The following is a 17801-nucleotide window of genomic DNA, read 5'->3' as shown; positions in this document are numbered from 1 at the left end:
CCACAGCCTTCTACATTCCAAGCCATATATATACCGTATTTACTCATGTATAATGCGCACTTTTTTTTCCAAAATTTTTGCTACCAAAAACTGTGGTGCATATTATACAATTATATATATAATTCGGACAGCCAACATGAAACTGAATTGGGTCATTCCATGATTTTGTGACACTTACATTGATTTTATGTTTACGGAAAACTATCATGTTATATATTGTTGTAAAGCTTAAATTATGCAGTTTCTGAATATGGCAACAGTATTCCATTCAAGATGGTGACACTAATGTGCAATGAGATTGAAATAAGCTTATCACAAAATGAAGGAACGTTATGATTTTTATTGTACTTTGGATGAAAGAAAAGATAAGGAAAAAGAAAATAATAATTAACATGTATTACTGGCCAAAGAATATGACATGCATGGAGTGTGTAAATGCCTTAATGGAAGAAATCTTGTGCTGCTAACTGCTAGTCTGAGGGTCCTGAATGTGCCTCTTATAAATGTAAATGTTATGTTAAGTCAAGGAAAATATATAAATTTTCAAGTTTTTTTAGAAAAAAAAACAGGTGACATAGCAACAGGTGACTCATTGAATAGGTAGGATGTCATTCACTTTTGATTGGCATAGCAACAGCTTTACAACTAAGAAAGCAATTTCTTGAACCTGGATTATACTGCGCTTTATATACGAGATATAATTTTTGTCACATTTACCCAACAAAAACCAGGGTGCGCATTATACATGCATAAATACAGTAAATAAAAAAGGAAATGCCATGTCAGCTGCTACCAGTAGAGCTTGCCTGTCAACAGATGTGTACTGCAGTTGCATTACCAAGGATGAATTATTTGGTCATAAGTGAACATAAGTTCACAGCTAATGTTATAATTATGTCTTTTTTGTAGCTAATCAGTGGTGATTTATTCATTCTAGTTTGACTTTTAACCACTGTTATTTAAAAGAGATTTACCAACGTTTCGGAGGCTGCATCTGCCTCCCTCTTCAGGGTAGCATGTCTAAATGGTTGCCTTGGAGGATTATTCTTGGTGGCCTAGGCTCCACCACGTCTGTCAGTAACAAGGACCTCTATATACAAAGTTGCCAGGTAGGATTTATCAGTGGCCAGGCTCCACTTCTTAAGATGACCATGTCAAGGTCACGATCAAGGCTTCGTGTGGCACTGTTAGGTTTCCACCTTGATCCCCGGGGACTGGACTGCCCCGGATTGCATGTTGATGTAAATTGGGGTTGGTGTGCAATGTGTATGGAGGGATAGTTTCCGAATTGTGTACCCTGGTCCCGTTGTTATGATTTTTGTAGTTTGTATTTTTGTACAATTTGTTCACTATATTTTTAGTGTTTATGTTGTGTTCTGTGGGTAAATGTATGACATGTGGATGCAGTGGTGTAGTGCTGCCATCTATTGTTTTTTTAAAAAGTTTCTGACTAATGGAGTCCACATTGGTCTGATTTCTAGGCTGGGTTGGCCGATTGGTTCAGTCGTTGTCATATGCGATGCTTCCTTGAATTTTCTGTTGTAGCCATTTTCTTCCCTGTTTATTATCTGTGTTTTATCCCATTGCATTCTGTGGCTGTTTTCCCAGGTGTGGGTCACTAGTTTGGATCTTTCAAAGTATCCCAGCCTGAGGTTTGTTTTATGTTCCCCCACCCTTGCTTCAAGGGTTATGCATGTTTCCCCAATGTACTCCCTCCTGCATTCACATGGGATGCTGTAGATTATGTTTTTAGTTTTTATATCGGGTGTGGGGTCTAGTGTGGACCAGGTTGGATCGGAGTGTGTTCCTGGAGTGGAATGTAGTTCTGTTAAGCTACAAAAAAGAATTGAACAACCGGTATGGACTTTGGTCTTTCATGGTGAAGAGATGTGCCTCCACTCCACGGACTGTTGTTTCGTTTCTGGAGTCTCATGCAACACCCATGTCTCATCCCCAGTCACAATGAGATTAAAAAACTGATCACCCTCCTCACAGTACCATGTCAAAAACAGTAAAGCACTCCCCATTAGGTTCTTTTTGTGGTCTTCTGTAAGTGAGCATGGGACCCAGCAGGCACACAATTTGCAGAAGTTCAGTCTATCAGACACAATTTCATTAGGCATCGACCGGGGAAATTTGTGGAAAATGCACAGACAGTGTTGTCAGGGTGAATCGTCGGTTCTCTTTAATCTTTTCTTCCACAGCATGGATCAATTCATCTGTCACCAGAGATGGTTTGAACACTGAGTTACTCATCATGCACATTGTTCCGTCCTTCGTTCAACTGTCGCACCCATCTCCATACCATTGAGGCACTCATGATCTGTTCACCATACACTTCACCAATTTGATAGTGAATTTCAGCTGCTGACACATTCCGTGCATTCAAAAACCGTATGACTGAGTGCCCTTCCCACATACAGGGTGTTTCGATTTTATTGAACATTATCGCAACCCACTACGAAGCATCTGCACTTCTGTCTTCTCTAACACTGACGTCTCTGTCTTGCCAATGGGTCACAAGTACTCGGCACGCATGCACTCTCTTGCAATTGCAGTGCAGCTGCGGCATAAATTGCAAACAGAATTTACTTTCTGGATGTGCCTTGTATCAGGCAATGCAGGTTTTATTCTGTACCTTCATGTCCTGGCAACTCCTGTGTAGGGGTCCGATGACTTTTCAATTTTGTGAACTAAAAGTAGTTTTTTTTTTCTTTCTTTATTATTCTAACCGATTAGGGAATTTTTTCTTCTTCTACATTCGGCATATTTTTCAGACTCACTGAATGTAAATAAAATGAATGATCCTATGTACATAACATAGCATTAGTATATAATACAGTTACTGAGGTTTGAAGCATCATGTCTTATTCAAACATACAGTTTTAATTATTCAGAAAAAGAAAACCCATGCCTTCATAGGTTAAGAACATTTTACCTACATTATTATTATTATTGTAAAATTAAAACCACTCGAACTGGATGACAATTGACACAGATCACCATTCACTCCACAACATAATAGTTGTGTGCATGTTTTTATTTTGCAATTAGAAATGTAGAATGCTGTGCAACTATCAAATTCATTTCTTATCTGACCACGCACCAGTCTAAATACCATCTTTTTTCTACGTATTGGAAGATGTGGTAACATTACAATGTAATATAATGAAGTTTTTCTATTTCCTTTACTATTTAGCACACACACACACAAAATTTCATAATTTCAACTGAGGTAGAAATCGTGTAATAAAATAAAAAAGTTGGTAAATATCAACAGTGATGAAAACAGGATCGAAACATTCATCAGACAATACAGGAAGGTTGATATATCACAGCCTACCCACCACATTACATATGCATGCACAAATGCAAACCACCATCTCCTAGGCCTAGTATGAGCATTGGGTGAGAAATTTCCACTTGATGCACAGATAGGGTAATTGGAACTGGACCTACAGTTTGAAGTGGGATCCAAACTACTATGTGTCTATCGGGTATCAAACCCTAAACTTCTTAATTACAAGGCAACAATGTTACCACAATGCCATCTTGGACAGTAAGGGCACAAGTAACTATTCTACCTAACTTCCTACCTTTGTGCGCAGATATGTGCGAATGCTCACATCTCAATCATTCGTATTTCAGTTTTAAACCAAGGACATACCAACCCTGCACCTGGATACCACGTATTGTTTGTATTTGTTTACTGAACATGAAATTTCTAACTCTTTACATTATCAATTGCAATTAACTAATACATTGTTTGTCGATTTTTCAAAAATAGCAATGAATTTCACTGGCTTTATTGTGATTTTATTAATTCATATCAATTATCTTCTCTCAAATCAAATCCCTTTCTTTAGATGCAACTGCATTAATCATGACAAGGATAAATGCTAATAAGATGCAAAAAGATTGTATCATGCGTTGACTTAAGACTCAAAACCAGAACTTTCTCCAGCAAGACCATGTGTCAAGCACTCAAACAACTAACACAATACTAAACTTTTAACCACAAACTGATTACCAGTTGCTCTGTCTATATAGATTTCTGTCCACTCTGTCCATCATACTACACTGTACAGTCTTTCATCTTTATCCTCTTTCTTAGTAACACAATATTTACTATCTCTTTACTAGGGATAGGATAGATTAATAGGTATTCTATTAGTACTGGCTGATATTGATATTGTACAGATATTATCAATAAATTGATGATAATTTTACCAGTCAGAGGTTTCTATAAATAGCCTGTAAATTAGTGTAAAATTGTAATTTTTAAATGAACATAAAGGAATGTTCTTCCCTGTAAATTCAGTTTCTTGGTGGTTATTCACTCACTCATTCATTGTAATTGTTGCAATTAACCAAAACAGATTAAAAGATTGAAGTGAAGTAACTTCCTTTTATGCATACATTTTACTGTATTAAAATAGTAAATATTATAACACCATTACTAAATTAACCTATTTTCCTACTTCAGGGTGGCCACTCTAGGACCATGACAAAATTCAAGTATAATTCTGGTTGCAAAGGCGAACTTTTAAAAAATTCAAGGGTCCAAGCAGATCTTCTCTTTATTTCAAACTTACATATTACCATCTCCCCCCCCCCCCCAACACACACACAAATACAAATACAATATAAAGGGTCTGTGCGATTCCAATGTATCTAAAAATTCTAATTCAATTCATTGAATGGTATACGTATTTAATTTAAGGTGCGGAGTTTACATTTGCGATTTTGTATACTCAGATTAGAAATACATCTACAAACATGAGTCCCAAATGTTACAGGATATAGTAATGTACAAAAATTTGTTAACGTAATTGTATAAGAATTTCAAATTTAATCAACTTCAAGATATGTCGGCACAAGGGATTCCCCAAAGGATGCGAATGAAGATGTTGATGGAAATTGGGTGGGTGTGCGTTCTGCGTGAGCTGGTATCGACGAAAATTGGCATGTGTTGCATGGCACCAAAAAACAAAGAAAATTTCCTGAGCGAAGGGCACCATGACGTAAAAACGAAAAAAATGAACTGTCATAGGTTGCATACCCTGAAGGGCAGATGGGTGTCCGTGGGATCTGATGTTAAGTACCACATTTCCCGCTAGGGGCGCCAACAGTGTAGGTTTCCTCATAAAGGAGCACACATGTCTGTGCCATTCGTGCTTCAGGTGCTGTGCCAGCAGCAGGTTGTTAAACATTCATGGTTGAATGGAAAGACGTGAGGTTCTTGGACAGTAGTGTTGGGCAAACATTTGACCTAGCAGTGTTACATGTTAATTCTTAGCCACAGCCCATCTTGTTCTGTGAAGTGTACTAGTGTTAACGGCCATAAACACTTGTAGCCCGGTCTAAGGGATGGCTGCATACACGTCCCAAGAGCTGGCGGACATGCATCTGATTTATGGGGAGGCTGGAGGTAATAGCCGTGATGCAAGGTGTCTGTATGGGGCACGTTTTCCAAATAGGGTGTTACCATTGCATGCCTTATTTCAAACTGTAGACACTCGACTTCGGGAAACAGGATCAGTGTTGCCACCTCGTCGAGAAGTTGGACGACCGCGAAGTGTGCGAACACGACTGTTTGTGGAAGATGTGCTAACTGCAGTGATGGATCATCCAGGCACCAGTACGCGCTCACTAGCCCACGAACGAAACACCTCCCATGTGAATGTGTGGCGAGTCCTGGCAGAATAGGGGATGCACCCGTACAAATTGAAGAAAGTGCAAGATCTTTTACCTCGGGACTTTGGCCCACGTGAGGACTTTTGCCAATGGTTTGTTCATCAAATTGAAACTATCCCCAATTTTCAGAATATGGTACTATGGACTGATGAGGCTATCTTCACGAAAACTGGTGTGTTCAATAGTAAAAACAGTCATGTGTAGGAACATGAAAATCCACATGCACTGCTAGTGGCACATCATCAGCACAGATTTGCAATGAATGTGTGGTGCGGGATACTGCATGACCATTTGATTGGACCGTACATTCTTCCTGTTCGCCTATGTGGACCCACTTATCAAGCATTTCTCAGTGAGGTTTTGCCTGAACTACTAGAGGACGTGCCCTTGGTACTGAGACAAAGACTGTGGTTTCAACATGATGGTGCACCCCTACATTTCGATCGGAATGTGTGCCATTTCCTCAATACCGTATTCCACAACCAGTTCATTGGCAGGGGAGGGCCTGTGCCATGGCCACCTCGATCGCCTGATATTATGCCCCCTGGATTTCTTCCTCTGGGGAGAGATGAAACACCTCATTTACGAAACACCTGTCATGTCAGCCGAGGACCTCGTTGCCCGTATCAATGTAGCTGCAGCATCGATAGCAGAAACGCCGGGGTTGTTGGGTCGCACTAGACAATCCTTGATTCGCCGTTATCGCCTCTGCTTGGAAGTACATGGTGGACACTTTGAAAACCGTCTGTGATGAGGTTCCCTTCACATCTCCATTAAGCATACTGTGTGCCCTTCAGGGTATGCAACCTATGACAGTTCATTTTTTCGTTTTTACGTCATGGTGCCCTTTGATCAGGAATTTTTTTTTTGTTTTCTGGTGCCATTCAACATGTGCCAATTTTCGTCGATACCAGCTCACGCAGAATGCACACCCACCCCTATCCCGTCAACATCTTCGTTCGCGTCCTTTGGGGAATCTAATGCGCCGACATTGCACAATATTGCCACGTAATTTTTTGACAAGAGCGTACCCAATTTCTTAGTGGACCACCCAACACCGACGACTTCTCTCCACCCATTTTGCCATTATTCACTTTGGAAAATCATTTTCCCACGTTTACAAACGTCAATAACTCAGCAACAAGGCCATTTCCGGAATTTCGTTATATGAACTTTCCACCTTATTTTCACTCGTACAATCACCTCCCAAGTGTTGTAAACGAACTTACGAAACACCCTGTATAACAGTACAGGTGCCAAATGCCTTAAAATGATATAACCTTGTCTTGAGGTATGAATAAAATGTTTTTGACTGTTTTTGAAAGCTTATGTTATGTACATTTCAGATCCGATTGATGCCAATCTCTCAACCTTGAGCAATTTGAGTAATTCAAAATGGCGTCCAATATGGTGGACATTCCAGTTAATGACCTATATCTCAGTGACCAATGGTTATAAGCAGATAATCTTATATTAGTTTTGATCCTCATTAGATGGGCTACGAAAAATATTCTGTTTAGTTTTCGCTAATGTTAGTGGTTTTGCCATAACTTAAAAAATAATTTTTAAAATATGCAATTTTTCTAGCATTTTTTGAAGTTTTCCTCCATTTTGGGACACATTTTATAGCGTATTTTTCGCTAAAATGCTTACATTGTTTTAAAACTTATAAATTGGGTTACCACTTTTATTCAAAACAATTTCCTGTCATTTAATTTAGTCTAAAGTTACAAGGCAAAAACTTCAAAAATGGCTAGAAAAATTACATATTTTGAAGATTATTTTTTAAATTACGGCAAAACCACTGACATTAGTAAAAAACTAAACAGAATCTTCTTCATAGTCCATCTAATGAGGATCAAGACTAAAAAAAGATTATCTGCTTATAACCATTGGTTACTGAGATATATGTCATTAACTGGAATGTCCGCTATATTGAATGCCATCTTGAATTACTCAAATTGCTCAAGGTTGACAGAGTGGCATCAATCTTATCTGACATGTACATAACATAAGGTTTCAAAAACAGTCAAAATATTTAGTCATACCTCAAAACAAGCTTTTTAATTTGGCACCTGTACTACAACAAAGCAAACAGACTTAGAGAATTCTGTTTTATTTTCCATGCAGTTTTTTTAATTTCCTTTCTCAATGAAAATAAAAGCTAAACTGTGTAAACTGTTAAAAATTGCCTCAGGGCATTAATAAATATATATAAATTCAATGGTAAATGGATTAATAAAAGTTGCAATTTTTCACGTCTATGGAGAAAAATTCAAGCAAATTCATGCATAATTCCCGAAGCCAATAATTCACACATAATTCCCAGAATTCCCGCTGAGTAGCCACCCTGTACTTGGTTTTCCTATTCTGGATTTTAAATTTTCCTTCAACATACATTTAAATTCCCTGAATCCAATAAAGCAAAATCTGATCTATTTTTCTCAATTTTCTTACATTTATAAGTATTGAAAATGTTTAACGACAAGTCCCTAAAAAACATAATCAAGGTTTCATTATATTTATAACTGTATGCATTTCCTGAAAATGTTTCCAAGAAATTATTTTGACACAGAAGTTACTAATTATTTTCTCTTTTCATATATGTAGATTAAGCAAAATTTCATTGGTCTGTGCAGTTTCTTTATGGGTGCCACTACTAAGTGGTTCCATTTTTTAGAGAACCATTGAATCAAACAGAGATGTTCACATGTGGCCATTGGTTACAATGTGATAGATGAGCCACTAAACCAATGAAAAATTTCTGTCAGGAAAGGTACACAGTTAATTCACATGAAGTAGAGCAAATTTGTGTTTATAGCAAGCACTGTGAAAAGCTTAGTTGTGGAAGCAGTGATATCACTCACAAAATTAAGCAGTGTATATGAAAAATATGACATGGCTGATTGAAGTGCTAGTAAATTAAATGTGTAAACTGTTTGCACTAAAAACTGTTAATAGACTATGGATATTATTTCAATAAATCTACTGTATAAGACTAAAATTCCAATACTGTTTTAAGTCTTCACTATGAATAAACTCAGGTTCCACAGCATGAGTTATTCTGCTCTCACAGCTCAAGTAACAAAGATTCTGTGCGTGTGTGCACACTAGAGTGGGTGGATTTTTTTTTTTTTGTCAAATTCATATATATAGGAATTAAAAGTTGTTATGATACCATAAGCCTGCACAAAATATATTGATTTAAAATTATATCTAGCCAAAGATCAATGGTGAATATTCATGCATTTTGATAACTTTTACTTGCCTTGAAAACAGAACTTCATTTTTTTTGTAAAACCCTTATAGGTACAGAAAGGTGCATTATATAAGATCATTAGGGCCACATATTTATACTGAATAAAATATCAATATTTTGGTACAAAAACTAGGCACATTTCAGGATCAAAAACAGTATATGAAATCACATTTTTGTGTGGAAATTGTAAATAAAATCTTAAATTTGATTTAAAAACTACACATTGCACAAAATAAGCATTTCCCTTTTAATAAAACATTTACATAGTTATCTTATCAGAGTTAAGTTTATTCCTGTGAAAAGAAGTCCATTTCTGCTTCTCAAATGTTTGCAGCAGAATTAATCTATTTTCATTGAATTGCATAACTCACAGAATAATTCAGACTTCAGAAAGTGTCACATTCTTTAAACTCTAAATTTCATGTTTAAGAGTTCATTTGACATTTTGCAGTTCATTTCACATCATCTCATGACAAACATGTTAGGAAAATGCACCTCATCTTTCAAAACATGAAAAATGAACATTACAGTGTGATATTTCATATTCAATGTTGTCAAAAACAAAATATGCATGCCTCTAATGATCCTATAATCCTCCAAACATAAACTTTCTTAAAATGAATCTAGCCAAAAGACATTGACCTTAGGTACATTTTAATCAGTTTTACAAAAATATTCTGCTGTTCCAAAACCCTTCCCTTGATGTAGTGTGTGACAAAATAGGACACTTACAACAAGTTTTTTTCCTAATTTGAATATGATAAAAGTAGCTTAGGGGAGTATGGCATGAATAAATGTTTATGCTACTCTGTCCAGAGCTCACTGTGGAGATGTAACTACAATACAGTTCCATTCAGTTTCATACCTTAAGGGTAGTTTGTTCATATTATACACAAGTTTACTTTTTTGTTTTTTGGAGCAATTATTGAAGATTTTTCAATAGTTCAGCATCTCTCTTCAAAAAAGGACAATTAGCACATATTAAAGTCTCTTGTTTCCTTTCCATATGCAGTGCAAGAAGGTTCACTCAATTCTCACCATTATTTTCATAATCTATTAATATTAGCTTGGTTCCATTATATAGACGAAAAATCTGCAGGAATTTCTTCATCTTGCAACATGATTGTATCCATATACTTCTCACTGATATCTTATCACAATAGAAAATTAAAAAAGCTCTGTGGTACATATTTCTTTCAATAATCAATGAAGAGGCAATTCATTGAAATCAATGGGCAGTAATAGTGGTACTAATTTACTAAGATAAGTCTACTCTTTGCTTTAGTATTGGTACCATTACGCTCACTAGCAATCAGGTCTTAAATATTTTCATTCTCCTCCTTCATGGTAGCAGATCTAGAATTAGCTTGAAACTCGTGGTCGGTGATCCACTCATATTTAAGCAATGTTTTTCACTTCAGCCTAATAGTTATTAATTACAGTAATGGTTCAGCAAAAAGACTAGATTGGCAGATTTCAAAAAAGTAAATTTTTCTTACCACATTTTGTTCATTAGCTTATCAAAGTGGTTCTTGCTCCCCCCCCCACCCCCCACCCCCTCTGCAAACGAATCAATAACTAGCCTCCAATCACATCTTTGGTACATTCAGTGAATCATGTTAAAGGTGTGCGCCAAAAAAATCTTCATAAATCTGTTCATTTGTGTTGCCTTATGGAGCAATTCAATGTATGCATGAATCCCCTTAAGCCCTGCATTGCATAAAGTGAACTGAAAACAAAAATTCATTCATTCAAGTCCTGCATTATGGGTTTCCAAGCATGTTGTGACATTAAGTAAATTTTCTTTTGCATCTGGTGGCAGTGATGATTAAAAATAGAGAGGAAACATAGAGGTTGGAAAAGTTTCTGAAGAAACATATAATTTTGCAGGAGAAGGCTGGAAGAAACCCTAAGTTTTAAAGTTAAAAAGAGATCTGCAAACCACAAAAGAAGACACCTTAAATTAGGAGCATGTGGGCCAGAATTGTCAGAAACTGAAATGATGCAGAATGTTATCTCGTGGTTGTTGAAACTCAATATAACAAATGCTGTTATTCTTCTTTCTCCACCATAATTTCATGCATGCCAAGCAGAACTCATGAAAACTCTAGAGGACTTCAATGCAATGAAGTGAAAACTGTGACATTTGCAACTTACTCAAGGACAATTACAACTGACAGGGTTTGATCTTGCAGATCAGTTCCAAGTTTAGGGAGAGATATATGAAGGAACTGTTAATTAAGCGCTGTGGTGATGTGTTGTACTGACGCCCACCTTGAGTGTTTTGGGAGCATATTTTGTTTTCGTCTGCTGGCATCTCATATTCTGACCGACAGCCTGCACTTGGGCCCATCCGATCGTCATCATTTCAAGAGGAGATACATTCACAAGTTCATGATTGCTATTTGTACACAACTTCTGATAAAATACCAAAAGGAGATGCAAACTAAACATAGGATCTACTTTGCCATCATCTTCCCAACCTAAGGAAAAGTGATGAAAATGTTCTCTCCATTCCGCACTTCATCATGACATCAGCTCTCACAATCTTTTGAGTTTACTCTACAGGTGGGCATTGGCATGTTTTCTTCACTTGCGATCTCGTTCAAAACACTTAAGCTCTCCACTCCACAACTTAGGTATCTCATTTTTAGTGAGATTTCATAGAAAGAAACACCCGTGACACTACTGTAGATGACCTCAGCCACTGGGAGGAGTGAAATGTGTGATACCACTGATCTCAGCTATGCAGATGAAAATGCTTTGACCAAATACGTTGACAATGCAAGGGGGGAAAGTTAGGTTTTATTCCAACCAGCACATGTTGGTATCGAAAGAACATTGGTCTAAACCATACAGTGATGGAAGAAATGCTTTGTCCCCCTAGTGCCCCACCTTCCTTCTACATACAAGTGGATATGGATGGCAAGCCTTATGACAGAATAATCTCACACTGTTTTCATGGAGTGACTTCGTGGAAATCGTAGCAGGACAACATGGGTATGAGAAGTCAGTAGTATTACTACTGTTCTTTTGTAAATCTAGAGCCTACCAACCTCACAACTATAAACATATTCCCTTGCTTTGCTCCTGAAGAGTGCATGATGTTTTTAACATTTACCAAGTACACTTCATATTACAATTCTGATCATTTTAGGAAGAAATTTTGATATTCAGCACAAAAAGAGTTCAGCTAATCCTCATCCTACATGACTAAAATTCTACTACCCTCATACTTTTTTTGCAGATTGTTCAGTACAAACATGAAAATATCAGTTTCCTTTACTTTAAATTTGGGGAGCCATTGAACCTCAGCAATAAATTACTTTAGAATGCTCAATTTTTTTGGAACTGTCTTACCACATAATGCACCTTTTTCCGATTTAAAAAATTGGTCCACTCTAGCATGCATGCACGCACATGCACAAACACACAAAATATATATATGCCATAATGCTTCTGTTCAAATTTATTTCAAAATAAAAAGTGCTGACTTTCACATAATTTTATGTATATAAAGGTAATTCAGTAGCCCAATACATAGTACTCTGTATATTTACATTTCAATTCAGCCTTCCAGAGCGAATAGAATTTTAAAAATTACTAGCTTATACATTTTTTAGTAGAAATACAGTTGTAAAGTTTCAATCCTCAATTTCCCATGGAGGAAGGAGGAATGGGCGCACATCGTGTTTTCATTCATAAAAAGAGAGCTTTGACCATTGAATACACACTGGAACCCCGATTTTACATTTTCCCACATTATACATTCAATCTTGATGATACCAACATAGCAAAATGTTATAAAATTTTCCTCCATTTTACATTTTCCCACATTTCAAGTTCTTGCAGCTTGGTCCCTTAAAGCACACAAAATCAAGGTTTCAACGTATTTACCAACATCTACCATTTTTGACAATAGATGTAAATGAGCATAGTTACAAATTCCTACCTTCTTGCACTTCATCTTTAGGACTGTCAGGAAAATACATACCTCTTTTTCTCTCTGCACTGCCTGAAGTTTTTCATGAAGCTTCTTATTTTCAAATTCTGCTTTGTCAGCTTTTTTAGATTCTTCACTCAATTTCTGATGAAGTTCTGCTACCTGTTTCTTGTACATTTCAATTTGTGGTTTCCACGTTCCACTTCTCTTAATTTCCTACAGAGAAACAAAATACTATTGAAAATGGTACCTCCATTGTCTCTATATTTGTTTGTGAGACTCCATAGGATAACACTTTCTATTAAACATTCAGATAATTGTAATATAATTAAGCCTTGTTTCCATACTAAAAAAACACTAAGTTGCTGAACAAGGCAGTTTATTAAGATGTAAAAACACTTAACACGTAACGTTTGAACCCTGTATCAGGGTCTTCCTCAGACGAAGGACTAAACTAAAAAAAAGACCCTGATACAGGGTTGAAACGTTACGTGTTAAGTGTTTTTACATCTTAATAAACTGCCTTGGTCAGCAACTTAGTGTTTATTCAGATAATGTAAAATATGTCAAAGGTAAGAAAGCTCAAGGGATTCATGTTTCACCAACAATTTAAATGTAAGTTACATATCTTACACATCTTATTTTTAATTAAATCAAATTGAAAGAATGAATTTTAACACACATCCTACATCTTTATTTTTATTTCCTTGAGAATTTATTGCATGTGTTTATTAAATCTATACAAGTACACTAAAAGATTACTGCACTAAAATTTATAGAGCACATAATATAACAAATATTGCAAACACTTATGCATGCTTGTACAGTGCAAGCATTTTAAATTCTAGACAGCAAGTGTAACCCTTCGATCACATAGATATTTTCTTCATTTTGTTGTGGCATAAAAATTTAAAGGAATAACTGCAACAGTGCGAAAAGTCACAAGCACTCTGATTGGTTAACAAGATGCTGTGCACTGGCAGTGGACAAACTGCCTTTGTCTAATAGATCTCTCACATGAGCTTTCTCAATCACATAAATCATGTACTTAACGAAACCAAGTTTTTGAATTATAGTAAATGTTGTACCCAGAGAATTTTAAGGAAGCTACATATCTATACAATAAATGTACAGTCTAATTGGATTAAGTTGTTACGTTTTGAGTATTGAAAACCATATTTCTGGTACTGCTTGCATTAAGGATCTGTGATGGGCCAAGGTTTTTGTTAGTAGTACAACCCCTATCAGACAAGTAGGATGTTGTCACTAGGTATGAGCCAAATGATGTCCAATGAACTGTTTGCCCCACCTGAAGCACTTGAAATAGGAGGCGAGCTGCAGAACTGGTTTTATAAATGTAGTAATACACATGTGTGTGGGCATCGAGAGGGCTGAAGTATTGATTACTTTTAAAGCATGAAAGCTTATAATTCCTAGCAACGTGATTATTAGAGCCACATTTATGGTGAGTAAAAGATAAAGATTTTGGAAGAAAAACTGGGAACACTTCTGGATCAAAATTGGTACATAAAAATAGTATTGTGAATAAAATCCCAAATTTGAATGGAAAACTATACTTATACTTATTACACAAAAATAAATATTTCCTTTCTAATAGCACATTTATGCAGATATCAGTTAAGTCTATTCCTGTGTAAAGGGAGTCCATGTTTGCTTCTCAAATTTTTACAAACAGAATTAATCAATTTTCCATGACTTTCCATGTCACAGGATAATTCATACTTCAAAAAGTGTTGTCAGTAAATAAACACAAAAACTCATGTTTAAGAGTCAATTTCTCATTTTGCAGTTCATCTCTCATCACTTTGTGACAAATCATGGTGGGAAAATGCACCTCACACCTTTCAAAACAACGAAACATTAACATTGCAGCATGTTATTTCAAATTTGGTGTTTCGATCAAAAATGAAATATGCATGTCTCTAGTGATTATAAATCAAGGAACCTGCAAAATGCCTATGCAAGATTAATAATCACCTGCCTGTAGAGCAGGGATATGTTAGATCATGACTTCGATTCTGACTTTTTATGCAATATCAGCTTACATGCCTTGACGAAGAATTATTTGGAAAAATATATTTGTTTTTGTATTCAGAAAGAAAAGTTCACTGATTACACAATGCAGTAATTTAACAAAAGTTTCTTCTATGTAGGAGGAGGAGGAGGAGATTGCAAGGCTTGATTTTCACAAAGTTAAAATGATCTTCCATCAATGGCTGACCTGATAAAAAATAAACTGGGATTATCAGAAATTTAAACTAGGAAGTATTTCAGTTTGATGTTTTCTTTCTAGCATACGACTAAGCTACTACTACATAAAGATGAGAGAAAAATCATATTACCGCTTCTAAGTCCATTACTTGTTGCATATATTCTGTATTTCTTTCTTCTAATATTTTCATCTGTCTTTTGAGGTCACTGAAGTCTTCCAACTTCTTCTTATATGATTCTATTGTGGACTCATATTTTCTTGCTTTATCTGCAGTCTCTCGAAGAAAATCTACTTCATCCTTCAACTGTCGAGCTTCACTTGCTTGAACTAATAGATCTTCTTGTTTAGCTTGAAGATCTAGAAGTTCCTTTTCCAAGGTTTCTACTTTTGATCTATAATCATCACGGGCTATGCAAATATAATGAAAGTTATCATTAAGACAATTATATACAAAAAGAAACTATCTAGAATGTAACACAAAATGTATGATAATAGGTACACAAAAGGAAACATACTAAATGGAATTTGTACTCCACCTTCGTGTTCTCAACATATTGGCTACCCCCACCAATTACCTTCTTCCTAGCAACCATCACAGACTGGATGCCCTTCAGCCAAGTAAATAATGAAGGACCAGACTTGAAGAAAGATCCGAGCCTCCAACATCGAACAGTCACCCCAAACCAAGAAGAGAAATAGCAACGAATTCCACTGTTTCAGCAGAATAACGCTGCAAATGCTAGGTTGCAATCATCGGGAAAAAGTAGTGAGTAGCAATTGACGTAAGGCAATGTCAGCAACTTCCAGCACAGAATAAAGATCGATAAAACCCCAACTCAGGAGACGAACAAGAGAGAACCAAGAGGATTTTCACTAAGGCAATACACCGTGCAGAAGGCTCCCACTTGGACTGACCAAGGTGCCGCTCAGCAAGGACCATAGTAGCCTGCAAGCTGAATAAGAGCCCTTCGGAACTTGCAAGAATTCGGCCAGCCACTTGGGGACCAGCCTGCCTTGCACCTCATTGAGGTGACGAACCCCCCACCATTTCCCGCTTTCTCACATGATTTAGTGATGTTTTTAATACAGTGATGATCAGCTTCTTATAGATTGATTGATTTGGTTTATTTTGCTTTGCTTTTTTTTACCATTTTTGGTTAATTTGCGAAGTTGGGGATGAGTGATGATATGATGAATAAACACTCACATGCCTAGGCTGGGATTCGAACCCGGGACCCCTGGCATCATAGCACGATGTGCTAACCACTCCGCTACAGTGGCCGGTTCAGTTTCTTGCAGTATGCACAATTCCTAGTAGGTGGTTTCCTGGCGCCTGATTTTCAGAGCTGGCGCCTAGCTCTGAAGAAGATTTTTCGTGCTTATATATACATATTTTTATATATATATAAACATAAACACATACACAAATGTATTTTAGACTACAACAAATTAATTTGTGTTATATTAATATCAAGATATGATGATATCAGTGAACAGGTTTATTAGTAAAAGTGCCAATAATTTTACCGATCCTAAACATATAGAGAATTATTGTAAATTAGTTACCTGAAAGTAAACTTAAATTTAACAAAATCTATGCTGAACTTGCATAATTTATTATTGTGCCCAAATTCTAGAACATTACAGTTTCCCTTTCACAAATCTCTCCACAATATTTACAAATGTTCAATGTTCCTTTTTGATGGATCAAAATCTTTGCTTGAGGAGCAGCTTTAGTGTATTTTGCTGAAGGATGCACAATAATTTTGATAGTGTTTCATGGAAACACAGACACAATCACAAATATATTGGTACTTTAATGATAATTGGATACTTGGATTTCAATAAGAAATTTTTCAAACACCAATAAAAACTGATGTAAAATTTACCAACACACACAAAAGAATATGCGATATAAAATTGTGAAAATGTTCAATGAAAAATGTGAATGGTTCATTCACCTCTAACTAATGTAAGTAAGAAATACATAACTTACAAAATACATAACTTACAGTTCTCCAATTTGTAATTATCTTCTTTCAGTCTTTCTAATTGCTTTTTTAATTCTTTGTTTCTTTGTCCGGTTCCACTAGCAGGAACTTCATGAATTTCGCATTCCCTAAGACGCTCTTGTAGTTCTTTGTTTTCCTTTTGTAAGCTGCCTTTCTCTTCCAGAAGAAATCTAACCTATAACACAAGCAAACTCTGTACATGTGTGTTTTTACAATACACAATCTTCCTTATCTGATTGTATCTCAATGTAATTTAAATTGTAAAAAGTCAATACCTAAAAATATAACAGTTAAATTTGTTAAAGTTAAATATGATAACTAGGGCTTGGAAGTTGATGAAAAATTATCTTCTTTTTCTGGGCCTTGAAGACAATGCTAAACCTGATAGTCTGTTTCCCTTCAGTTATAACCACAAAACATTGTTCTTATTTTGCATTTTCTGAACCTTTTTTGGCTTTTATGTAATTTTAAAGTATTTTTTGCCATTTCTGTTACATTTTCCTCATGTATCTTCCCTGTTATATTGTTACATTTAAATGCATTTTCTAGCATAATTTACATATTTCACTTTCCTACACTGTTAATTGAAAATATGGTCAATGGAAAAGTACAAGATTATTTTTTAACTAAAATCTTTGGCAATGGATTAAAAATTTA

General features: G+C 36.0%; 1 protein-coding gene across 3 annotated transcripts in view; it reads right to left on the bottom strand.

The window, feature by feature from the left end:
* hook (hook microtubule tethering protein) overlaps nucleotides 1-17801 on the bottom strand; it is a 96811-nt gene that overhangs the window by 42606 nt on the left and 36404 nt on the right. For all 3 annotated transcript variants that reach the window (XM_083117330.1, XM_083117329.1, XM_083117328.1), the window contains exons 7-9: nucleotides 17145-17319; nucleotides 15263-15540; nucleotides 12951-13115 (exon numbers count right to left, since the gene is read on the bottom strand). In XM_083117330.1, the coding sequence (XP_082973456.1) occupies nucleotides 12951-13115; nucleotides 15263-15540; nucleotides 17145-17319 (618 nt within the window). The remainder of the gene's footprint in view (nucleotides 1-12950; nucleotides 13116-15262; nucleotides 15541-17144; nucleotides 17320-17801) is intronic.

This window comes from Lepisma saccharinum, chromosome 2 (genome assembly GCF_977018435.1).
Source record: "Lepisma saccharinum chromosome 2, izLepSacc3.1, whole genome shotgun sequence".
Taxonomy (NCBI): domain Eukaryota; kingdom Metazoa; phylum Arthropoda; class Insecta; order Zygentoma; family Lepismatidae; genus Lepisma; species Lepisma saccharinum.
This window is presented reverse-complemented; position numbering and strand designations above follow the sequence as displayed.